A 26,440-nucleotide genomic window follows, 5' to 3' on the forward strand; every position below is an offset into this window, starting at 1 on the left:
CAGACAGTTTTAACCGACTGAGCCACCCGGGTGCCCATTTTTCATTCGTTCTGGTTCTTGCCATTTGCCAGATATTGTTCCTTCAAACTTAGTAAGCTTTTAAAACTTAAATTTAGATTTCCTAATTATGTAATTTAGAGCAGCTTAAGAGAGTGAGTCTCTACAAGACTGAACTATTTTGTAGGGTTTGTGCCAAAAGGGTAGGGAAAGGAAAGCCAAGGGAGAGTGGACCCATCAAGCAAAAGGAGAGGTCAGCAGAGCCCTAAGCAAGCGAGGTGCCCTTGGAGTGAAGGCGAGGTCACAAACCAGCCCTGCCCATGCCCCCCAGGGAGACAAGGAGCCACTGCGGTTGCTGTACCGACCTCCTCCCCATTTTTGTGCCCTGATCATAAACACGATATGCTACCAATGGGAACAAGGTTGGCGACTGTCCCCCGGAGGGCAGGAGATGATGGCGACGCGCAGCGGCTGTGGCTGTGGACACCGGGGGCTGGGGAAGCAGGACCCTCCGCTAAGAAGGCCACGCAGAAAGGCAAAGCTGCCAGCGGGTGAGGGGCGATGGCACCCCCAGGCACACGCCCGAACCCCTGACCCTCAGCGAGCTCCACCACCGTGGCAAGGGCTGTTTGAAACGGCAAGCAAGGGTGAAACAGACCCCAGACCCGCAGCCTGCCTTTCCTCGGGCCTCCGCCACGCGCTTTCCATCCCTCTGGCCGCACAGAGAGGGAAGCAGAGAGCAGGAGACATTCTAGAGTTCAGAAAATTATTTGTGAACCGGTACCATTTTTGGGGGATAGCAACCTCCGGGCTGCTCAGAGATGCCCTCCCTCTTCCTCTTCCCGCGTATGACTTCCCTGGGCAAGCTTATGGCATCTCTGGGAAAAAATGATCCTGACGGCCCGAGCACCACAGAAGAAACAGGGACTTTCGACGCAGATGCTCGTCATGGCCAGGCCACACACCAGCTCTCGTCCTCCTGCCTTGTCACAAAAGATCCCTGGACTTATGTTTAAACTCCTCACAGTAGGAACGGATGCACGCCCTCCCACGTCACTGCCCCCAACAACCAGCTGTCTGGTCTCATGCAGTCGATGGAGGCCAGACACTCCATATGCCAGGCTCAAGGACATATCCATAGGGAACATTTTTCATCTGACCTTGCAGAAGATGCAGTCCTATTCCGCTAAGAGATAAGAAAGGTAGCAGAACACAAACGTTCAGCCACCTGAGTTTATCACCCAAACGCAGAACATCAGCATAGGCAGGAAAAGGGTTACATATTAGACAAGCTGGCTGTGGAGTTTTATGGAATTCCATGAGTAACAGTGACTTTTGGAGCAGCACCTTTGGATGGGCAGATTTGGTTGTCTGTACCCTCACCTCTCTCTCAGGCACATTGTTGTTACTTTAAAAGAAGGCATCACTAAGGTCTTTTGCCCCCAGGATGTCTGAGGAGCTGAGGCAGAGACAAGAACCATTCTGTTTTCTTGCACAGCGTCCAAGAGAAGTTTCAAATGTAATTTAACATCTTAGAGATTTCCACCCTATAGGGCCAACTAAGATTATTTCCATCCTTTAGGGCCAAGTAATTTGTCATCCAGAATGCTGTAGGCCACTGGGAAACTTGTGCAGTGTCCATGGAAAACCCGAATCTCTCCTGGAAGCAGTAGAAAAAGTAGCTGAGTGGCTAATTTGTTCACAAAAAGAAATCACTAAAAGCCTGAAAAATCATAGGAATAGAGCTGATAAAATAATAGGAATAAAGCAAAACAGGGCAGCAGAAGAGTCTTTGGTAAAACACGAGGAAGCAGATTTGCCCACACAGGACCGCCTAAGGACCCCAACAGTGATTACTTGGTACTTCTGGAAATTTCCTCCTCTAGGACCCCCAAGAGCTTTTGCCAAAATGGAGGAAGGAGAAGGAACAGAGTAACAGTCACGTGGGTCTGACCCAGTCCTGTCCCTTGTGTCTCAGCTCCCTGGCACTCCCTGCATCTCAAAATGGTGGACACATCTCCCCAGAAAGAAAGTCAATAGTTATACTTGCTTTCACCATCAGACACATCACGAGAAGTGGAGGAATGAGATTTGAAAGCACATTCTACTTTCTGGCTGTGGACACCTTCAGGCCCACACACCATGTGCTGTGACCACTGGGCTAACACAAATTGTATGTCAAAAGAGGGCTGCTGAACCCCACAGTGATGTGCCTGATGGCCAACGCTGCCTATGAGAACATTCTAACATCTAGGTGTACTAACATCTCTGCAAAGAGCGACTTCCCAGCCCCAGGAGGTGACCTGTGCACTGAGGGCAAAGCTCACCACGGCAAGGCCAAGCTGCGCATTTCACATGCTTTCCTGTTCATTTGCACCTGTGCGGAGAAATGACATACGGTGTGCTGGGACCTTACTATATTGGGGAAGAAAAATGTTGTAGAGATTAGGTTGATTCATGCGAGTTTTCGGTTACTGTAACAAAAAATGGCCCAGCTACTGTCAATTTCCTATGGTCAACCTGTAATTAAGCTGAAAAGATGAGAGAAGTAGGCAGCTGGTAAGAACGCTGACCTCCTGCACGCCCTAGGGTCCAAAACTGAGTCTCAAAAGCTAAGAGTAGACAAGATAAAGGATAAGAGAGTATTGGGAAAGCCGGCGGTCAGGTCCCACAGGAACCCTTTCGGCGGGGCCCACAGAGCCCCTCCGACCAGGCTGGGGGAAGAAGGGGCCGGAGACAGCCACATGAGTCTCCAAGACAAGCAATGAGACGTAAATCACAGGAAAAATCAAATCATAGATAAATCATGGTTCCTCTTCTTAATCTAAATCTAGGATCATAAAGTTTGTAAAAGTAAAATTCTCTCCATTTAAGCTCCCTGGAAGCACAGTGCTCAAAATATTCCATGTTGAGAGGTTTTCCCCTTTCCCAATCTTGCTGTTGCCTACTCACTGAGAAGAGGAGCTCATTCCTCTTTCCTCTCCTGTAAAGAAATCAACATTTGGCGCTGCTCTCAAATGCAGCCAAATCCTCTTTTACCTCCTAACCAAGGAAAGAGGTGTGTTAAACATAAATCCTATGAAAGGTGGTGTCTCCTTAGAGCCCAAGAGAACCAGTAGGCTCAGCTAAGCTCCGCTCAAGGATGAAGACATCAGACTCGGCCCCTGCCATCCAGGGACCACGGCAAACAAGGACAAATGGCTCCCTGTGCCCAAATGAGTGCAGGTCACAGAAACGAAACATTTCAACTGGAAAACTTAAAAACCAGAGGCCCCAAAGTGGTGAATGGCTTTGCTGCAAGATGGTATCTCCCTTCCCCCCCCGCTTTTTCATTTTCTCTCTTCAAATCCAAACAGAAAAAAATAGACCCCGACAGCTCCAGCTTCAGACTTGATCCATCATCAGGAACTCAGTCCAAAAGCTCTAACTAGATAACTAATTTAATACACTTTGCTTCAAGGTTTATTCCTTGGCTTGCTTCCCAGATGTAAAGCATCTCTGTGCAATTATTATGCAGATGCCACTAGAAGGACTTTCGCTGCCTGCTGCTAATTTCACAGGAGCTGTGCTGGCATTCGCTGGAGATGGGGAAAATGAATGCAGAATGCGTGACAGAACCAAAAACATTTGTTTTTAAAAATGAAATACGTGGAGTAACTTTTAAGGGGTTTCCTTTGGGTTTCGACAGAAACTTCGGTGAGGCGACTGGACAGCAAACCTACCCCTTCCCTGCGCTGTGTGCATTAACGGCGACTCCCGCAGCACAAAGTGACAGCGGCGGGCAGGTTGAAAGGAAGAGCAGGTGCGATGAGCTCAAAGAGACAGCGGCTCTACGTGCTGCCCACGCGAGACTCGATCTCACAGTGCCCGCGCTGGGGCCGGAGAGATGGAACAGGAATACGGACGATCATCAGAGAAGCCAAGAGCTGCAGACCAACTGTGAAAACATCCCAAATGGCAGACTATCCTGAGGATGGAAAAGTGTCCAAGGAAAGGAAACAGATACCTCTTTGCCTGTTGATGATCCAAGCTCCAGGTGTCTCCTGGTGAGGGTGAGGAGCTCTGTGCCGTTGAAAGCGTAGGGCATACTCATGGTTTTCTTTTCTAGAACGCACACGTAAATTTTACCATCTCGAGAGCTTAGTTGAAGTTACCCTCCTTGTCTGATGCTTCAGACTTTGGAGTAGAAGAGAGGAGGCCCTTCATCACCAGGTACTCTGAGTCTAAGTGAGTAACCTGCCGCCACAGCCCCTGGCCCAGTGTGAAATGGAGCGGGCTTCTGCTCCAAAGCAGTTCATCGGGAACCCCCTTCCACGCCCTCTGGGGCCACGGGTAACCGCTGGTCACGCAGGCTCGCTCTTCCTGGCTGACCTGATGCCATTCTTTCTGAACATGTTCAGCTCAGGAAAAACAACACAAAACGGCGGCAGCAGAGGAAAGCTTATGTGAGGGGACACCTACAAATGCCAATTCTAAGAACAAAGCCACGGTTTGAAAGTTGCATTCAAGAAAGAACGAAGACAGGAGAGAAGCGAAGTCCTAAAATCCAGCTAGAGGGAAAAGGTGTGGCACGATTTGCCGTGTACTGACCTAAGAAATTCAGGACAATGACCAGCGTAGGCTCAGGAGGCGACACACAGAGGTGAGCCGTGAAGTGTCCGGAGAGGGGATGCACGGAGCACAGGGAAGCAGTAAAGGGCTTTGTGTGAGACAGATCCCCGCATCTTGTATCCAGTGGCCAAAAGGTGGAGGACAGGGTCCCGAGTGGGCTTAGCACTGCTCCTGTAGGCCAAAGCCCGCAGCGAGAGCCGCACAGCTGGGAGGGGCTTCCCAGTGTACTTCTTGGCCGGGGCCCCACCACCTGAGTGCCAAAGAGCCCCCATCAATCAGCTTTTCCAGCTGTTCCCTTTACAGCATTTCCAATGACTTGGTGACTGATGGAAAGACAGAATGTACCCAGCACCTCGACCTTCATGCCTCTGTCCAGCACACAAAGACTATTTAAATAAAAAATGTTATCAAGATCCTACCCGTCTCCTTTCTCTTCCCACCCGGGTCCATTATCTTCTCTCATCAGGCAGGAGGCCTAGCTGCACAGATGGCCTGGCCCAGAGCCTCAAAGACCACCGGACTGGGGCCCACCGAGCAAACAGGGAGCAGTAGTGGAGACGGGTGCTTCCCTGGCAGGGAACACAGGCTCCGGACTCCAGCAGAAGGGAGTGCTGAGAAAGGTACAGTGCAGAGCTCCTCGCTCAGCCTGGGTGAGGGCTGATCCTGTCTTTAACTTCAGCTGCTGAGCATGAGGGCAGAAAGGAAGAAGGGAGGCCACTGGCCATCAAGGCTCATGAGCCCCCAAATATAAGAGAATAGTGGGGTTTTCTTTGTTGTTGTTGTTTTATCCCTTCAGGGAAGGGCCTTGGCCCCTATCTTTTAATTTTAGAACAAATTAATTTTCTTGCCATGTTGGATTTGGATGTGAAGATGAGGCTGATGAATTCAGGGTCAGTTACTAATCTGGCCACAACTTCACTAGAGATGTCTTCCCTTTATGCCTCTGTCTGCCAGATGATCTACCAGACAACCCTTCCTACTGACATATTTACAATGCAGATCAGTCAAAATATGGTTCAAATGAAAGGTACTATATTATTGTGAAAACTGAATTACAATGATTCACAAAAGTTATCCCAAAGGGGGAAAAAATAAATTATCTCATATAAAATAATCTATGATGTTTGTGAATCCTCTCGGCTCCTGTCCTCAGGGAGCCCATGACCTGCCTGCTCTGGCCATCCACGCCCCTCGGGGGGAGATGCTGTCTGGGGGTGCCTCCCCGTCTGCACGACGGAGCTGGGTCCTCTTGCAGGAGCTGGGTCGGGGGGGTTAAATGAGTCTGGAGTTTTGGAGGAACTGGACGAGCACTTGGTAGACAAACTTGTACTGGGCGATGGTCTGGATCATGAACATCCTCTGCTCCCTGAGCAGCCGCAGCATCACAGGCACGTCCACCTTCTGCAAGAAAAGAGAACAAGCACCACATCCTGAGATGAGAAGCCGCCCTTGGGTCCCTCCTCATTCCCTCCTCCGGGAAACTTTGGCTCACTGCCCATCTCTAGGTACATGAGAAAGCTAAGGGCCTGGCCCCTCTAGGGTTGCCCACTCAAAGACCTTCTACCAGCACCTGGAGAATCTGGTTGTCACATGCCACTGGCACTGGTGTAAGATGTGAAACATGAACCAGATGGTTCGAGAAAACCCAGAGGCTGCAGTCGCTCATACCGAACTGGTACTCCCCACTCCGGCTGGACTCAATGGCAGGATTCAAGACCTCTCTGGGTCTTAGTTTCTTATTTGTACAAGAAAAAAAAACGATGCTTTCCTCTGACAACAGCGTGGCTTGCCCAGGTTAGCAACACTTCCTCAGCCAGAACAGTGGGTGACGGGTCGTACCCGCCTGATGGGATCCAGCAGTGACATGCATGTAAGGCATTTGGCACAGTGTCTGGCACACACTGAGTTCTTAATAAAGACTACCCATTATTATTAATATCAATGAACTGAGAAAAATCATACTGATCCTGCCACCTCACAGAATCGTGGCCATTATCAAGTGAGATAATTTATGGGTAAACCTTGAAAACATCAAGTTACAATCTCTGAACACAGTCATGTTGATTGGTTGGTTGGTTGATTTTTTTTTTTTTTTCAGTTGGTCCTTTTGTCTTTTTGTCTCTTTTTGTCTCTACGCCTCACACCCATTTTCAGAAATTCTATCAGTTCCGTGTTTGGGGTCTTCTCCAGGATAACTAGGCTGCTTCTCAGCTTTTGCCTTTTCTTTTTTTTTTAAGTTTTTATTTAAATTCCAGTTAGTCAACATACAGTGTAATGTTAGTTTCAGGTGTATAATACAGAAATTCAACACTTCCCATCCAACACCCGGTGCTCATCACAACAGCCATAATTAGAGTGAAAACCTTTCACTAAAAATATCGAGATTGCCTGTGTGTCAATTCTTTGGGAATACAGAACCAGCTTCAATAGAAGGGAATTAACACAGACCAGAGCCTCAGTCGAGTCCTTTCCATCCTCCTGGACCAGCCAGGGCAGAAGTCTCATGGAGTCCGCAAAGCCAGTGTGGCCGCAGCACACGGCCCCTGCTCTGGGAGCTCCTCCCCGGGGCGACACCAGCCCCGTGAGGTCTGCAAGCGCGGAGCAACCGCAGGAGGCAAGGCAACGCACCCCCAGCTGTAGGTCTTTTCTTTCTTGACTTTTACAAGCCACTTCAGCCACTTCCGAACTTCATATAGCTAAGATACAGCACATGCCAGCCTTCTTGGTCTCTCTTCTCCAGAAACACGTAATGTGCACCACAGATTTTAAAAGGGACAGAGGCAAGTCCTCAGTAAGAAGGAAAGAGAAAAAGGCATGTGAATCCTCAAACTGTTAGTCAAACCCTACAGCCTACACCGTAAGCTTTGAACTAGTGTGTCTTTGCCCACACGATACTCCAAAGTAACCAACAGCGCGGTGTACAACCCATGGGCACCCAACGATGAACTTACACCAGCACACACTGCTTGGTGAGCGTTACTGAGCTGGGCGCTGAAGACATAAGGAGAGATTAAAGCTGCTACTCCCCCATTCCCATCAAGGTTTTGACGGGGAGGCAGGGTCACACACCAGTTAAGAGCACAGGTTCGGGTCAGGTTTCATCTGCCAAACCCCAGCCTTCACACTTCCTGGCTGTGGGACAGGGACACATCCCCTCATCTACTTGTGCCTCGGAATCTCTGTCACATAGGGCATTACCAGGACCTCTCTTATAGGGTTACTGTAAAGGCTACTTGAGTTGTAAGGCTCCCAGAATGGTGGGAGCACTTTCAATGTAGGTTGGTGGTTGTTACTCTGATACTGTCATTGTCACTGTTGTCATCACCCCTTCCACCTCCACCACCTCCCATCACTATCATCTCCTGCACCACCATCCTCACACCTACGTCCCCTACCTCGGCCACCTCCACCTTCTCGAGCTCCATCCACCATCATGGTCATTACCATCTCAATGCCTGTAAGACTCAGCTCTAAAGACAGCATGTTGATAAGGGACAGCTGCGAGACAAGACAAAGTTCCCCATAATCAACAAGAGTCCTAGTTGCCCGGAAGATTCACTCCCAGAGTCTCTGCTGTCCACTGTCCCTAACTCCCAAGGAATCATGCTGCAGTTGCTGTGCGCTCAGTTTTGTCTAGAAGGCATTTTCTCCTCTCTACTCCATGAGGAAGATAACTTATTCAGAAAAGCAGCCAGAGAAGACATCTCATTATTTGGGTACTGAAAACCTAACCTTTTATTATGAGCTGATCTAGGACAGAGCGCTAAATCCCCGGGGGGACAAGGTAGAGGACTGCAAACCATAAAACTAGTGCTTTTTAGGGGGAAAAAAAAAAAGTATAGGCATTAAAGTGTCAAGCTAACATTCAGTGACCCAAAGCGGTGGGCCACGAAGACACTTGTCAGAGCAGCCTAGGAGCGTTCCCTCCCGTCCCCACGTCACAGCTCCTTGACCTGACTGTAAAAAGCATCTTTATTCCAGGAAAAAGAAAAGGCATTTTGCTGACAAAACTAACACTGTTTGGATTACAGACTAAAACATAAAGTACACTAAATCCAGAAGCAATGGATGGGAGGCAGGGAAGTTTAGAGAGGAGAAAAACAGGATGCACAATTTTATATTTATTTGTCAAAATCTTTGCTTAAAAAACAAATAAAAGAGCTAAATATGCTCCACTCTTCTTTTGAAATGAGGGTTTGACTCTTACTAGCCAGGCCTGAAGCAGAACAAAGTAGAGAACTTGTCTCTCCCTAACCATCTACCAATAGCAGTGATGGGAAATGGGACAGATAAGGCTGGCTATATTTGTGCTAGGGGAAGGGAAGGGAGCAATATGAGTCATCTTGCTATCTTTGAATATCAATGGGAACAGAAGTTCTTTTTGGACTGACCATGTTCCAGCAAAGAATGTTCTGGCGTGCAACTGGGCATTGAGGAAATCCACTATGTTTGGACACACTGTAGAAAATTTAATCACCCTGAGCCCTCACCAAGTCATGCGAGGCCCTAATGGCTGAATCCTCACTCGGCACCACACTGGCTCGGACATGTGCCGTGTGTTCTATTGGGTCAGTAACATCTGGGGGCCAATGAGCCTTCGTGTCATCACATTACTAAGGCTTAGCTTTTGGTGGGTCTCCAAAGAGCTCAGAACAGAACCACCTTCCATGTCAGACAAGATGGACAAAAGGAGCAGTGGGGAGCAGAGGAAGAGTTCACAGGGAATAGTAGACAGAGGGACACTGTGGGGAAGACAGTGACACAAGGGAGTGGTAAGATAGCTAGGGGAGGGGATGATGATGAGGCTTTCCTCCTCCTCTGGAGCCCACTGTGTCTCCAGTGGAGCTTAGATATACTCACGCCATATATATTACACTTCTACTTCATCTTTTTCCATCTCCTTAGCACCAATTCGCTTTGGGACTCAATGGCAAGCTATTCCGTTTACTAGACCCTTCTAGAGACAGAGGAGCAAGTAATCAAGAAATCTCATGATGTGAGACAAAAGGATAAAAACTCACGGAAGATGACAAAATTCCTGTTAGGTAGTCTCCGCTGATTCTGCGATGGGCATTTTGCTCATCAACAGAATGTCTGTCTGTTTTTATGAGACTGACGCGCTGCCTACTGCGCTAAGAAGGCGCTTGTCTGTCTGTTTTTAAAAGTAGTCCACTTTTGGTATAAGCCCAAGTTTACTTTTTTTTTTTTTTTTTTAGATTTACTTATTTTAGAGAGCACATGAGAGCATTGTGGGGCAGAAGGAGAGAGAGAGAGAAGCAGACTCCCCGCTGAGTGTGGAGCTTGATTCTATGATGCAGAGATCATGACCTGAGCCAAAACCAAGAGTTGGGACACCCAACTGACTGAGCCACCCACACGCCCCACAGATTCGACTTTTCAGCAGCACATTCATATATATGGATTCAAGATTTCCAAAATGAACTTTATATAGGAAGAGTTTAAAAATCCTTTGAACATGTTTGAACCTGTGTATTTATCGTTCTTCTGGAAGTTTCAGTATAACAGATTTCGTGGGGCAATATCTGGTCTGATTTTCAAGCGACGTACCGCTGAGTCGATCCGTTATTATATCACTTCTTTCATAGAACATGCATTGTCACGCTCCCTAATTTAACAACTAAGGAGCCACTTCAAAAGCTTCCTTGGATTCTCCAAGCTATATAATTTATTATTTTTTTTAAATATTTCATTTATTTATTTGTGAGAGAGAGAAAGAGCGCAAGAGTGGGGAGAAGAGGAAGAAGCAGGCTCCCCGCTGAGCAAGGAGCCCGACAGGGGGCTCGATCCCAGGGTCCTGGAACCATGACGTGAGCCGAAGCAGACGCTTCCCCGACTGAGCCAGTAAGGTGCCCCTGGATGATTTGGGAATGGAACAAGAACCACTGACACTTGGCATCTGCCGGCAGAGTGAAGACAGGAAAGAAGTGGGGACCAGGAACTAGAAGACCTCATTCTCACCTTAGCACTGGACAAGTCCCTAAATTGTTTCTGGACCTGAGTTTCCTCATCTGTAAAACAGGACAGGTGCCCAGCTCCTCTACACAGCTGCTCTGAAGACCCCAACTAAGAGCATTAACAAAATAAGTGAAAGCCATTCAAAACCCCCAAAGACCCATGTGAACAGAAAGCAGAAGAATGGTTCTTAAGCCTTGGATTTTATCTGATCTCACCTCCGTGAAATCGGAAGTCCCTCCATGCCATTCCCTGGCCTGGAGCTGCAGGAGAGGCCACGCACCGCGTGGGCACCAGCTCAGCACAGCCCACCTCTGTGGGGAGAAGAGCTAGGCATGCACCGTTGTGGGGGCAGACCCCGTGTGCTACCCCAGGGCCTGTCTGGAGGGCCCACAACCTCCCCGTCATCCAGTAAACACATTTTTTCCGCAGAGGATTTTGCTGAAATATACTCCGGAAGTGCAAGTCGTAGCTAGATGACCTGTGACCAGATAACCCACCGTGGAAGGTGACCCACGATAGAACCAGATGGGCTGCAAAACACCACACAGCCTTCTGGAAGCCGACATCAAGCACATCAGGCTTTCTCAATGTTTCCTATCTCACACTTTAATCTCTTTCTTCTGTTATCTTCGAGTCTACACCGAGCAAGGGAAAGGCGGAAGATAAGAAAGGCTGTAAATGTCCGGGGCCAACTAGGAATTGTGGATCTGGAAAAGTCTTGTCACAAGACAGGAAATGAAGCCCTGGAAACGCAAAGGGCCCAGGAGGAAGGTCTGGGGGCAGAGTACATTTGTCCCCAAGGTGGAGTACTCAGGAAAGCCTCCAATGACTCACTTCGTTATGCTCCAGGCAGTAGATCATCAGCTCAGAAAGAATGACCACGCCGGTCCGCCCCACCCCAGCGCTGCAGTGGACCACGATGGGGGGGTGCAGGCTCCTGGGGCCTTCCAGCATGCTGTTGGTGTGGCGACGGACCGACTGGATCTCCTCCAGGTAGGCTGCAAGACAAAATACAGAACCCGTCACCAAAGTCCTACCTGGCTTTGCATACCAGAAAGGGGAGGAGGAGATAAAAAGAAGGAAGGTGAATATTTCTCGTGTTTTTTTTTTTCAAGTGACAATAATTTACAGTTCTTACAAGACACTAATTATTTGGCTGGTACCCACAGTACAGTCCTGGATCCAGAAAGGACCAGCTGGGAGTCAATTAGTCCACGGGAGAATTTGTTCTTTAAATTAAATAGTTCTTTTTTAAAAATTAAATTCTGTTTTCCCCTCTGCAAATCCCAAAGTCCCCCAAGCAGATGATTCTCGACATTACTTACAGCAATTCCTACTATTAACAGACTGGGATCAGAACACCAGCGAGGTCCCCTTGAAACGCCCGCCTGTCAGAGCCAATTTCTGGTGGGAAGAGCGTCCATCTGCCCCTTCCTCCTTCCCCTCATGGAATGACTGAATGTCAGCTGAGGCTTGACTTCGTTTTTAGATGTAAAAATAGATGGTGGGGGGAGCAGGGGGTCCTGCTTTACAGCTCAGATTCCATGGGGTTATGTCAGTAGCTGAAGAGGAGCCCTCCCCCCTACGGAGGCAACATGCATGTGTGTGTGTGTGTGTGTGTGTGTATGTGTGTGTGTGCGCGCGCGTGTGTGTACGGGTCCTGTCACCTCCGCATCCCTCCTGACATCCGCCTGTGTGTGTGCATGTGTGTGTGTGCGCGCGCGCGCGCGTGTGTGTGTGTGTGTGTACGGGTCCTGTCACCTCCGCGTGTGTGTGTGTGTGTGTATGGGTCCTGTCACCTCCGCATCCCTCCTGACATCTGCCTGGCTCGGCAGGGCTGCGCCGGGGTCTGTTCCCTATTCCAGTTGGGCACGAATGACAAATTACAGCTGTACAAGCCTTAACAACTTTTCCTGTTCATGGGCATGAAAAAAAGGAAAATTCTATAAAACATAATCCTCAAACAGTCCAAGAAACTGAAGAAGTCCATTAGAAATAGAGATTCTATGGTAGCTAGCTCAGGGGACAAACTGACCGAAATGTTCTCGATACTCAGAAAATCTCATCCCCATGAAGCATTGTAGACAAGACTGGGGAAGTGCTCAAATTGGAGAGAACAAAAGGGAGCCCAAACCCGTCTAGTGATGTAGAAGCGTCTGTTTACATACAAGTACTACGAACTCCTACTTGCTTTTATGACATTAATGCAATTACAAAGTCGTCTGAAGTAGGTTACCAAAGTCAACGATTACCATCATCACCACCACCGGTAAAGTACAATGAGCTCGGCCGAAACAGAACAGAGGAAGGCAGGGCGCCTGGGTGGCTCAGTGGGTTAAGCCTCTACCTTCGGCTCAGGTCATGATCCCAGGGTCCTGGAATCGAGCCCCGCATCGGGCTCTCTGCTCTGCAGGGAGCCTGCTTCCCCCTCTCTCTCTCTCTGCCTACTTGTGATCTTTGTCTGTCAAATAAATAAATAAATAAAAATCTTAAAAAAAAAAAAAAAAAAAGAACAGAGGGAAGGTAAACTCTGAGATGACCAGACACAGCAGTTACTACCCGGGACCAATGTGAGCTACACACGGTGCATGAATTCTCAGTTTTTCTGTGAGAGGGCTGAGAAATTCAGTGACCGTGCACTCTCGGACAGAAAAGGCAATGTTCCCACACACAAGACAGGTCTTCCTCTCGTGCTAGGTTTAAGAGAAGAGAAAGGAATACTGGTCCATAAAGCAGATGCTACCACTACGTGGAATTTCATAAAACACAGAGAAACTGGATTAAAATGGATGTGCTCCCTAGCAGTCACATGAATCAAGTTTCTTAAGCTGTAACTCAGCGAAGACTTCTCCAGGCTGGAAGCCATGTGCCCTAAGCCCCTGTCTCCAGGGAGTTGAATTTAAACACAGGCAAGACTCTTTTTAAAATTCCTAAAAACCTGGAAGGGCCAACATTTCGAAGACACCACTCCTCGGCCCCCCAGCACACTGAGTTTCTTAGAAGCATCGATAAATTTACATTGTTTAAAAATATTCTCTATGGCAGTGCCTGGGTGGCTCAGTCTGTTATGCGTCTGACTCTTGGTTTTGGCTCAGGTCATGATCTCAGGGTCCTGAGACTGAGCCCCACATCAGGCTCTCTGCTCAGCAGGGAGTCTGCTTGAGATTCTCTCTCCCTCTGTCCCTCCCCCCTCTGCCCCTTCCCATCTATTCCCCCCACACTCTCTCTCTAAAATAATAAATTAATAAATCTTTGGAAAAAAATTTTTCTCTGTTTTTCAGTAATTTAGATGGGCCTTCCTTGGTTCGGATTGAAAAGATCGGACTATGATTTTCATCACCTTATAGACTCAAACTTCTGTCAGAGCTGTTTGCCAGTCATCAAACTGATCTACTTTTATTGTTTCCTTTTCTGCATCTTGGAGATAATTCTGGTAAGTCAAAGGCTTGGTAAGCAAAGGCTTACCAGAAAAAAAAAAAAAAAAAAAAGAGCACTGTTAGGAGGAAAGAAAGTTCTGCGAAGGTCCCTGCCCTCCTTATGAATGTTTTGAGCTACAGATAACTGACCTCAGTTGAGGCACTAACCCTCTCTAGATGTTGCTCTCGGTCCTTTGATTCCCATCCCCCTTCCGTTGTCTGTCAGTGACACCCCCTCAAGTCCCACCATCACTGCCCCAGTGGGAAAGCAAGTACTCGCAGCAGGGAACAGGTATGCATCGGAAGTTTCCCGCTGGAACTTGTGAAATGTCCCTTTTAGGTTCTTGAAGACCTGTTCTCCCCCTCCATTCTCCTCTGCGCATACCGCAGGTTCTAAGTGAGTATCAAATAAAGTCAAGGGTTTGACGTCACGCAACATCCAGATGATGTTCCTATAGTCGTCTTCTGTCCGCTGGAAAGTCAACAACACACAGGTAATCTGCCGAGAGCCCGAGGCCTCACTGGGTGAGCAAGGAATGGGGTGTCCCCACAAGTGCAGGACAGTTAAGTGAGACTGCAGAACAGGAAGGGGGAGCACTGTAGCCATCACCAGCGTCAGATCTCATCCCCGGACTGTCCTCACTGGCCTGCCTTTCTCATGAGACTTCGAGTGCCTTCCAAACAGAAATGGTTCCCTGATTCTAAGAGCCTGATCCAGAGCCTGAAATGCAGTGGGCACACACTCCGGTTTTCAAATAAAATACCGCATATATTTTAGGTCAACGAGCTTCTAAGAAAACCATACTATCAAAAATATATTGACAAATTAAAAAATGATAGTTCCAAAAACAACAATTCGATTTTAAGAATTCCCAGTATCTTAATCAGAGGTAACCAGAAAGTACTCCTTGAGATTTTTGTTGTAAGGAAGGGAAATGCAGGGCTTATGAGATGCAAACCCCCATGAAAAATTTAAAAATAAGTGTTTTTCACAGGGTTGTATAACTATCACCGGGACCCATTCCTAGAACATTTTCATTGCCCCAAATAGAAATTTTGTTTCAAACAATAACTTTCTATTCCCTATTCCCCCTTTCCCCTGGTCCCTGGTAACATCTACCCTTTCTACCTCTGTGAAGTTTTCTATTCTGGATACTTCATTAAAATGGAATCATACAATGTCTGTCCTCTTGTGTCTGGTTTCTGCTACTTAGCATAATATTTTCAAGGCTCAGACATATGACATCTGTCAGGTTTATTACTGAGTACCTAAAAGCCTACATCAAGATGGAATGAACTAGTTTGCCACAGTTTCAGCTTATTTGGGTAAAAGGTAAGGGGACTGTGACAGATGACATGTATTATTCTTCTCTTTCATACCATACGGAGGGACGTACACTTCAATGATATAATACATTTGCCACTTAAGAGAAAACATCTCTTTCCATTTCATTTCCAACTATCAGACCATGGATGCAGTTGGTAAAATTCTGACTGGGAAGAAAAAACTTACATAAAAATCCTTGGACGTCCTCTGGGCAGCCGTGATCTGGCCAGTCCGTATACTGCAAATGCCACACCGTCCTTTCCTGCCCAGACAAAAGGTGCTTGACCTTCAACCCTGTGGTTGCATAGCAACCGGAATCTGTTCGGAACTTTGTGGTGACCTTGAACTTGCCATAGGTGGCCGAGCTGTGCTTGGAACCCAGTTTGGGCCAGTATCGGTGGCTCTTGGTTCGTCCACCTTCCTGAATCAGACACAAAAGCAAAACCAGAAATACAGTCAGGGGAAGCTCTTATCCCCTTCTTCTTAAACTCTGAGGACAGGCGAAACTCGAGCAGCTTCTAGGTCACTAACGCAGGGCACCGGGCAGTCTCCATCACAGGGGAGATCCCAGGCACTGACACCAAGACCTTCGCAGTAGTAGTTACAGCACAGAGATACTCAGAAGATGGACAACTGTGCGGCAGTTGAACGTGAGAGAGAAGAGCCAGTGGAGAGGGCCAAGGGCAGGAACAACATGGGATCTCTGTTTCTGAGGTTTGCACGGTTAAGTCACTGTAGTGGGGAGTGGATCAGATGGTGACCTAGAAGGAAACCCCGAGCAGGAAGCGGGAGGAGGCAGAGGAGGGCTAAGCAGCAGGTAGAGCTGGGGCACTGAGCGTGGCGCCGGGGCTGCTCTTCCGAGGAACCCCGATGGCCCCCTGCTTATACCCGTGGGGGGCTACAAAGGCTCCTGTCCCAATTCATCTGCTCGAACGGAATCTTACATTTGAAGGACACCTGCCTCTTTTACTGACCAAGGGAGGTCAGTAAAACCTCCCTTAACTTCTGTCACTCCTGAGTGTCCAAGCGGATGACAAATTCCAAGAGACTGTAAGTCTCTGGCTGCCACACAGACCACCAGGCTTCACGCCTGTCAGGCCAGCCCCTTCTGGAAACCCAGGTTTCAGCTCAACTGCAACCTCCCTGCAGGGCCCACGGCTGCACGTCTGACTGAAAGCAGCACCCCACCACTCTCGATGCCATCCTCCGTTCTGCTTCCTTTGTGGCCGGGACCCCCCTGAGCTTCCTTTGTTCACTTTGTCTGGCCCCTCCCACCAAGACAGGAGCTCCCTGGGGACAGGGATCACACCTATCTAGTCGGCCACCAGGCCCCTGGTCAGCACAGATGACACACTGTTTGGAGTTGAATGAATCCCTTCCAGTAGTATGATTTCATAAGACAAAAAAACGATTCTACACATTTTACAGAGAATTTACTCTTCGTGGGAAGGTCTCAAGTCAGCCGAGAGAAGTACTGCAGGTTTTAAAGGGCTTGAACTGACTTTCATCACTACCTTCTTAAGGGGTTGTTCTGGAAAGCAACTACTCAGAACAGTCCATGAAGGAAATATGAGTTTCGTTTTCAGTTCGCTGCTCCCCACCCTTTAAAAATTTGTAGGAAAGGGGTATTCCTTTTCCTTTTTTTTTTTTTTCTTAAGATTTTATTTATTTGAGAGGGAGAGGGACAGAAAGAGAGAGAGCATGAGAGGGAAGAGGTTGGAGGGAGAAGCAAGACTCCTGGCCAAGCAGGGAGCCCGATTTGGGACTTGATCCCGGAATTCCAGGATCATGACCTGAGCTGAAGGAAGTTGCTTAACCAACTCAGCCACCCAGGCACCAGGAAGGGGGTATTCCTTACCACAGATACTGGTGAAAGACAGATGATGCTAGCTGGTCCCCTAAATGACTTCAAAACAGAAGTTAAAATCTCATGAAAGGAAGAAAAGAAAGTGGTTAAAATAAAAAAACTGAGAACGTGACAAGAGAAGAAATATAAAACTTCTTCCCTTAAAGGCAGCAAAGTCCGAGCAAACTGCTCGGTTGACCAGCAGCATGCACCAGTTTTTAGAACACCGCACAGAGTTCTCTAGTTTCAACAGAAAAACTACATTTGACTTGGCAAAGAAAGGAAACGATTTTTTTTTTTCCTCTCCCCAAAGAAGAGAGAGACCTCTACAGGAACAACAGTTTCTGGTCTCTCTTCAGCTGCTAAGCACGAAAGCGTGTGGGATTGGCCATGCCCAAGGCTGGGAATATGGGCCGATCTACCCACAGCAGCCCCAAGTTCTCCCTCAAATTCCAGGGGAGCGATGATCGCTCTGTTTGGCACACAAAAGTGAGCTGGCTGAACTGAAGTTTGGTTCTTATTTGTTTGTTTGATGGATTCTAGTTTATGGCAGTCTAAGGAAAAGCGCTAATAAGCTGGATGAAAATGGGATACGACAATAAATTATCTTTGGGAAATAAAACAAATCTATGTGGGAGGAGAGAAAAGAAATGCGTGCCAGAGAGAAAAAGCATTTGCAGAGAAATGGTGGTGGAGGAAGCAGGATGCGACAGCAAGGTCACCAGATGCAGAGCCGATCTCCCGCCCCCGCCACCACCCCCGGGGACAGATGGCTGTACCCCCAGCGCCCTTACCTCTTCCGCAGTGACCATGGCAATCACGTTCGCTCCCTGCTCCCACACCATCTGCCAGAAGTCATGACACGTGTGTGGCAGGGGCCCCTGAGTGGCTATGTAGTGCCATTCTGCCCCACCAACCACCACCTGGAAACCAAGGAAAGCAAGGGTAAATGAACCCCAAATCTAGAACAGCATTACCTGCTGACCATGGGTCCATCTGTCTCTACCTGAAAATCGTGGATAATATTTTAGGCCAAATGGGTTAGTGATATTATCAAAAAGTCTGGTAACACATTCTCACATGAAAATACATTTTGTCACTCAAGCCTATTAAAATACTTTTTTTTTTTGGTCTGTAATTTATAGTAATTATATACAAACCAGTGAGTGTTAAAAACACACACACACACACACTCAAATTGCATGACCCTGTGGGTGTGTATAACCTAACAGAATTTGTTACAGAAATAATATTTGTGCTTAGTACGCACAAGGTACTGATTATTTCTATTCTTTCCTCCTCTCTAGTCTAGTCTGTTTCATTTAAAACAAACACACACACAACCTGAAAGTGGTCTTGATCACGAAATTGATTTCACACCCCCACTATTATACTGCGTTCCCAGGTTGAGGCACAATACTCTCCACCATCCTTTTGCACAATAAAAAAAAAAAAAAAAAAAAGTGTACCATGGAATATCATCCCTATGGAAGTGAGGTCTCTGTACTGATGACCTGCTATGAACTGTGTTGTCAACCTCCACTGTTCCAGCGACTCCGTGTGTCGCGTACAGGTGTTACGGACGCACCTCTAGCAACCACGCATGCTACCGGACTGTTGACTCCTCGCTCGTGCGGTACCACAGTATCCAAACGAACTTCAGAGTCATGAGATGATTTTGGAAAATAGAAGTATTACCCCATGCAGCTCAGGGTGACCTTGGGAGACTAATTCTGCCACTATAAGTATTAGTGGCAGAGAATCAGGAGTAAATCGTGCCTGAGGTGTTGAAGGTCGTGCTGTCAGGGTAAAATCGTGCCCTTTGGCGGCATTCTTTCTGAGCTCCTTTCCATTCCTGTGCAAAGTCGGGCCTCCTTAGACGTCCACCAGTGCAAATCTCTAGATAGTTCTTGGAGCACGAAGTGACCCTTGTTTGAAACTTTTTTCCCTCATTTATTTTATGAAACTATATACTAACTGGATTCCAACAAAAACAATGTCTGTTATTGTCTCATTACACAAGACATGTTTAGGTCAAAGCTGGCAAGCGAAATCCATTTTCCAAGTACTGGTGGGAGATAACATTCATATATTGGCTGGCTGGCGAGGAGTTTCGTTTATCTGTGGAATTGTGATTTTAAACATTAGCCTCTCTGGCACCCAACATATAGGAACCATAAATACTTCCAAAGTATGCGGCTGCCTGGGGCCTATCAGCAAATTCCAAGTATTGACAGGAGGGCATTAGAAACTGCATTAGAACACAACAACCAATGCTACTGAGGTAGATTTTACAGATGTCATGATTCTACCTCTGGAGCAAATCAATCTCGGCTCTATGTTAATAGCTGCTTGGAACCCAGGGAGCAAACATTGGCAAGATCTACAGCTCTATTCGAAAAACACAAGGACAGGTTCTTACAAGCTCTACGGGTCTATTAAACGCACCCATGTCTAACCCGGATCCACAGGATGAAATGCAGGCCTTGGAGAATACAGAGGAAAGGGAAGCTTCTGTTAACAATAGCCGGTGGGCGAAGCTGATGCAGACTGACAGCTTTTCCAGAACGCAGATGGAAAATGATGAAGGATATTTGGCCAAAAGAAGAAGACAGCATGGTATAGCTGTGTCAGGGTCCAAAGATATTCTACCAAGGAGCATTTCTGCGATTTGTATCTTTGTCTGATTCATTACTCTGGCTATTATTTCCTAATCTAAATTAAGCCCAGGAAACTAGCGGAGTCAGTTTACTCAAGAGTTTCCTCGGGTTCATTCTGTATTGTTCTAGTTCTCACTCTCAAAACTTAAAACCAAAATACCCAGTATGATCCACAAGAGTAACCCCTTTGTGTTTTTGCACAGTACTTTCTGGTACTTAAAAATATACACGTGGTTATCTATGCTCTGTGTACAAAACCCCTACATCCAACCACAGTGTTCTTTTCCTATCCTGTCCTACAACTATTATAACGGAAACAGGCACCAGACATCTGGCTGTATTTTATTTATTTATTTTTAATTTTTTTTTATATAGTGTTTTTTTAAATATAGTGATAGCTGTACTTTAGAGACTCAGAGGAACCTACCAAAAATTCAGCTACAGTTGGAAAGTCCAACGAGGAAAGGAAATAACACCAAACAAGGCCAGAAACAGATTTCTGAGGTTATGATCATACACGACTATTAACATGACCTGTGGATGATTTAAAACATCCTGCTGTACTATTAGTATATGAAAAAATTCTCCCACTTTGGAGGTCAGAGTCTGCAGTGACATTCCAAGCAACTACCGTTCTGTTACTGGGAAGACAGAGGACGGTAAGCCACGTAGGAGACATTTAACCATGGAGCCACGCATCTAGAACTCTAAATTCTAGCTGGGGTCGAGCGAGGCTACTTTTCAAGTTGGTGAAATACTGAGATGTGAAGATCTGAAGTATCTGAGATACTAACAAAGAATGGAGGATATTCCCGCGCTAACGAACGCGGCCAACCTTGCAAGACCCGCATCACCCACTGGCACCTTCACGGCCTGCGCCGCAGGGTCCGCTCTTCGGAACACGGTGCACCCCGGGGACTCCGGCGGGACAGCGCACGACCGGCAACAGGACCGGGGAGAACCGGTCAGTTTCCGTAGCTCCCAAACCCCCTAAAGACGTCCCTGATAGGGCACACACAACGCCTGCGACTTGCAAAGTCTCCACCGTGTGCGAATCACGAACCGAAGAGGACGCCCTGAGCTTCCCGTGTGCGCGCCGGGGAACTGCTGTAACTCACGGAGAGGAAAAAGCGAATTCCCCGGCGGCGAGCGGACCGCAGGAATCGCGGACCCGAGGTTCTCCCGGAGGCTGCGAGGCTCCCTTCTCTCCGCGGTGACAGACGAGCCCGTCCGGTTGACTAAGCTGCACGGAATTCAAAAACACTCCCTCGGGGGGCTGGGGAGGAGCCAAGAGGCTCAGTCGGAGCCGGATATTGTTTTTTTTTTTTTTTTTTCCTCCCTGCATTTTTGCCTCGAACCCCGCAATCTTCCACAAGCCCCCACCCCCGCCCCCTCACCTTGATGTGGGAGGCGTTGATGTAACCCGTGTTATTCTCTTTGGTCGGGACCAGCTCCACCCTGTTCTCCTCATAGGGGACCACTTCGCGGATGCGGCTTCGCTCGGCGTTCTCGGGCAGCGCGGCCGTGCTGAAGATGCCGTTCGCCTTCTTCTTCGGAATCTGCTCGTATTCCGTGAACACCATTCCCTCCTCTAGCTTTTTCTTCAGGGTTCTGAACTGCAACAGAAATTAATCCTCAGCTCTCCGGATTACCTTATTCAAAAACTCCAACGGGTCAGAGTTCTTGAAATAGTTCAGAGTGATCGTGTCAATCGGTACTTTCGGGGGGTACAACGAATGCCGAATTATCTGGTCTCCTTATTCATCAGAGTGCTAGTGTCTCTGGCCCAATAACCAATCTCCTTCTCACTCACGCTTGAAACAGAAGTGATCAGCAAGGCCAGGCAAGAACCCAAATTCAAAATCAGTGTTTTTGTTATTAACACCTCTGTTTAAAGTCCCAGGGATAAGAAGACTGTTCTTCTCAATTACCCAAACATCCTTTTCTCCACTTCCAGAGCAGTGTTTTGTTTTGTTTTCTGTTTTTTGTTTTTGTTGTTGATAAATTTAAGATGATACTGATCTATAGTTCCCTAGTTCTGAAGATGAGATCCTGTCTTTTATTTTTCCCATGGCCAAACTACTCATTACAAACACATGGTATTCATTGGATTAAATGATTCCTCTAATGTCCCTTCTGCCTTTAAACCTTTTTGTTGTTGTTGTTGTTATGTTAGTCACCAGACAGTACATCATTGGAATTTCAGTGTCTGGTGGAGTGTCCCATGACTCGTTGCTTGCATCTAATACCCAGTGCTCCATACAATCCCTGCCCTCCTTAATACCCACCACCGGGCCTTTCTAATACTTCATATATACTGGCAGAAATCCAAAACGGGAATGCTACTAGCGCTCTATTAAATTTACACGTGTTTCTTAACTGGAGAGTAATTTCAGGAACTAAAGGAACACCTCTCTTCACCTCTAAAACACTAGCATGAGGCTTCTTCCCGCTTTTCAAAACCAAAGTTCTCACAATGCATTATCCTAACAATGATAAATCAGCCACGTTTTACAGCCAAATAGGGGGATGGCCTATTAAAAGAATTCTATGAATATCTGGGTAAGATAATCACTCCCTAAGAAAGGGTAATGGTTCACTAAATCATAGAGGCTGAGAGCTACAGCAACGGCTGAACTTCCTTGTTTTGCAAAAAAAAACCACAACAAAACAGGTCCAAAGAAATGGAGTGACTGGACCAAGGCCATGCGGCTTGCTAGGGGCAGGTCCCGTTAGGCAGGCATCACTGCTTCGACTCGACGAAGAAACTTGAGATGCTGGAAAGCATCAATTTAATACAATGCACACACCGGGTCCTGCTAATCTCAAACTGGGGAATTAATTCATCAAACAAATCTCAGGGCTGGCATGTTTGGGCAAGGAGAGAGCTCTGGAACCCCAAGATCACAGAGAATGAATCACACACTTGACAAGCCCACTGCTTACCCTCTCGTCCATGGGAACTCGGGTGGCATCGGCTCGACTGTCTTCCCGCCCCGAGACCCGGGCAACGGAGAGTCCATTCAATGCTGCCAACATGAGCGGCCGCTTCTGTGCCTCCAGAGTGGCCATCTTCTGCTTCTCTAGATTCTTGTGGCAAGAAAAGGCATGTTCTCATTGTTTATTATACGGGTAGAATGCTGGAATGTGTTTTAATCTCCCCAAATCTGTAACTCCCCAGCCAAGGAATGCAGACAATCACCATTAGCGGGGCAGATTCAAACACAGCCTTCCCATTCTTCCCACTCTGTCTACGGAAGCCAGGTCCTCCGGGACTCCTGAGCTTTTATCTAAAAATGGATGAGTGAATGAACTAACAAACAAATAAGTAAGAGCAAAGACGCCATGGGAATACTCCCCTGCCATGGGGCTCACTCCAAAAGAAAAAGAAAAAGGAAAAAAGCAAAACTGTGTACTAGCAAGATGCTTCTAGAAGGTAAGGGCTGAAGGAAGACAGAACGAGGGAGAGAGAAACAGCCAATCCAGTCACAGTGATGGACCATTTAGTCAGATCAAATGATTTAAAAAAAAAAAAAAAAAAAAACCATAAACATGGTTTGTTGTATTGTTAAGAAATGCAGATTCACGGGGCACCTGGGTGGCTCGGTGGGTTCATCCTCTGCCTTCAGCTCAGGTCATGATCCCAGAGTCCTGGAATCGAGCCCCGCATCAGGCTCTCTGCTCAACAGGGAGCCTGCTTCCCTCTCTCTCTCTCTGCCTGCCTCTCTGCCTACTTGTGATCTCTCTCTGTCAAATAAATAAATAAAATAAAATTAAAAAAAAAAAAAAGAAATGCAGATTCACAAACCATAAAGAAAAACCTTCCCAAGTTTCCACTCTGAGGAGCGGAGATGGAGAGAGTCAATCCTATATTAGAGCTCTGGTCCTTGGGACGGTCTGCAGTATGAGGGAGATGTGGGTGAGCAGACTTGCCAACACCAAAGTCTCCGGTCGTCCAACGTGATCCGTGAGGCATTACCCTTCCTGCTGCATCCGTAAGGCCCCAAGGAATGGGCCCCATGGTTCCCAATGGTCACGGTGGGACATTACAGAATGGGACGCAGCTATGGGAGAATACGGATTTGGGGGCTGAGCAGCCCATTCTGGGAGAGGGTTAGAGGTCTTGTTGGTGGCATTTTTGATTTACTTTCCAACCTCACCTGCACCAACATTCTGAAATGGGATCAGTCAAGGTTCTGGCTGTTACGTCTAAGGCTACGCTCCCGAGTGCCCCCTAAACGGACTGAGGTAGAAAAGGCACCCATTGGGACGCCTGGGTGGCTCAGTTGGTTGAGCCGCTGCCTTCGGCTCAGGTCATGATCCCGGCGTCCTGGGATCGAGTCCCACATCGGGCTCCTTGTTCTGTGGGGAGCCTGCTTCTCCCTCTGCCTCTGCCTGCCATTCTGCCTGCCTGTGCTCACTCGTGCGCTCTCTCTCTCTCTCTCTGACAAATAAATAAATAAAATCTTTAAAAAAAAAAAAAAAAGGCACCCATTTTACTCAGGCAATCCAGTGAGAGCATTTCCCAAAAATAATTTTGTCTTAGAAGACAGAAAAATAACGGGACTTCCTAAAGCATATGAGCAGAGGAGTTAAACAGCATTTAAGATTTTGCTCCTAAGAGAAGCAAAACTACTCTATAAGTCCTTTTGGATTCCACACGGGAAGGGGTCATCTTATCCCTGGTTTCTCTTCAAGGCTTAAGGTCCTTTTTTTCCCGAGTTTATTATTTATAAGTTTACTCCCCTGAGAGGTTGGCGGTGATGGAGCCATGGTGCTGGCAGAGGACAAGGAGTTAGCAGATTATGCCAAGCAGGGGGGGACAGGCGGGCATTACAACCCCAGACAGTCAGCCTCTCAATGTCACCCAAAGTCAGAACGGAGCTCTGGCCTTTCTGAGGGATAGCCACCAATGTGAGGCTTCATCCACCGTCAGAACCAGCCCAGCAGACAAACTAAAGGAACATCTCAGTGGAAGACTAAGTGGGAGAGTGAGAAAAGTTTCGGCCGAGGTTCACCTTTGGCCGAAAGAATGGCCCCGGCTTCTCAATCCCAGGAAGAGTTTGAAGATTCTGGATTTCAATTTTGGGGCTTTTGTTTGTTTGCTTGCTTATTAGTGTTAGTGACAAATAATTTTCCCGTTATCTCTTTTAATTGGGAACATTTCACTTCCTCTGTGAAATTCTGAGAAAAGCAATCATTTTGGGAAAAAAAAAAAGTCCCTAAGGTCCTCCAAACAGTCCTTCTGCTTCCTTCCATCTGTACCATAAGGGGACACTAACAAGGCCTAAGGCAAAAAGTAACTATCTTGTCTTTCTTGGAAAAGGATTACTAGTTACCTAGTGAAAACCAAAACCCCAGTGATAAACGATTTTTCTTAGTTCCTTCTCATTTACCCTATACATTTGTTACCAGAGATTAAAAAAAAAAAAAAAAAAACAACTCAGAAATCTGATTTGGCTTTTTCTCTTCTTGGCACCCGACTTGGGGCTCAGGAGCTAGACAGTGAAATGTCCTCAAGGCAGCAGTAGCAGCCAGAAGGAGGAGCTACCACAGCAGCAGGCCTGAATCATCCATCAAACAGACAAGTGGCTCCAAAATTATGGAGAGTTGCCATAGGGGACATTCCCACCATAACTGCGACCCCCACCCCCACCCCTGCCGCCCAGTTCCCCTTTGGTTAGATTTTCTCACTGTTTCATCAAAAACAGCACATGGAGAACCACCCCAACCTTCAGGGCCACTGGCACTGTCACCATCTCACTGGCACAGTGGCTCACTGAAGAACCTCCTAGTCCTTCTCTAAGGTCAAGACATCAGCCAAGGGCAGCGATCCCTGAGCTCCTGAGTATATATAATCTGGAAAAAAAATCAATGGGAAATGAAACAGGGACGGGATACCGATGTTCCTGCGCCACAAATAAGGGATGAAATCAGTTACTCACTATTATCCATATGGATGGGGTGGGTGAGCCCATGGGAAAAACGGTGGAAACGCCCTTCCTTCTCTGTGATGGTATAAGAAACTCTATGTAGGGAGTCAGGGCCATGGGTTTGGATCCAGGGTTTTGTTTAACACAGGTACCCGGAGGAGAGGATAAGATGACCACCATGAGTTTATGGGACCATGAAGGTATCAATAAACCTCAAATCAGCAGGGGAAACAGCAGAGCCGAATGCTCTGACAGGTTCTTGAATTGTGGTAAAGGAGCCTCCGGGGCCAAAACACGCTGAAAATCCATCTCCACCAAAGCATGACTTTTTCCAAGCTGGGAAAGCTCTCCCCAGGGCGCCACCCCCGTGTTTCATTCCATCCCCCAGCCAAATGGTTTTATTGGCCAGAGGCAAAAGCACATCTTTCACAATTTCCCTCTAGGTTTGCAAAAAGTGGAAAAAGTTATGCCTGTACCAAATTCTTAGTGCTACTCTACTTGGGGCCAAATCTGGGCTGCTGGGAATGTTCTGAAAATTTGTTTAAAGTAATGCAGTTGCTGCAGATTAGATTCCTGAACCCCAAAACGTGGCTTCCTTAAAACTCTGGCCCTTAGCTGTTCTCTTCAGCTTGATTACCCATAGGGCACAGGGAGACTTGTAAAAGGGAGTCTAA

The 26,440-nt window shown here is 47.3% G+C and overlaps 1 protein-coding gene across 2 annotated transcripts in view; it reads right to left on the minus strand.

Annotated features, from left to right (window-relative positions):
• Positions 1-791: 791 nt before the first annotated feature.
• Positions 792-26,440, minus strand: part of PTPN14 (protein tyrosine phosphatase non-receptor type 14) — a 174,962-nt gene continuing 149,313 nt past the window's right edge. For both annotated transcript variants that reach the window (XM_047705313.1, XM_047705314.1), the window contains exons 14-19: positions 22,780-22,923; positions 21,231-21,449; positions 17,968-18,096; positions 15,514-15,748; positions 11,419-11,582; positions 792-6,009 (exon numbers count right to left, since the gene is read on the minus strand). In XM_047705313.1, the coding sequence (XP_047561269.1) occupies positions 5,881-6,009; positions 11,419-11,582; positions 15,514-15,748; positions 17,968-18,096; positions 21,231-21,449; positions 22,780-22,923 (1,020 nt within the window). In that variant the 3' untranslated portion in view covers positions 792-5,880. The remainder of the gene's footprint in view (positions 6,010-11,418; positions 11,583-15,513; positions 15,749-17,967; positions 18,097-21,230; positions 21,450-22,779; positions 22,924-26,440) is intronic.

This window comes from Lutra lutra, chromosome 15 (genome assembly GCF_902655055.1).
Source record: "Lutra lutra chromosome 15, mLutLut1.2, whole genome shotgun sequence".
Taxonomy (NCBI): domain Eukaryota; kingdom Metazoa; phylum Chordata; class Mammalia; order Carnivora; family Mustelidae; genus Lutra; species Lutra lutra.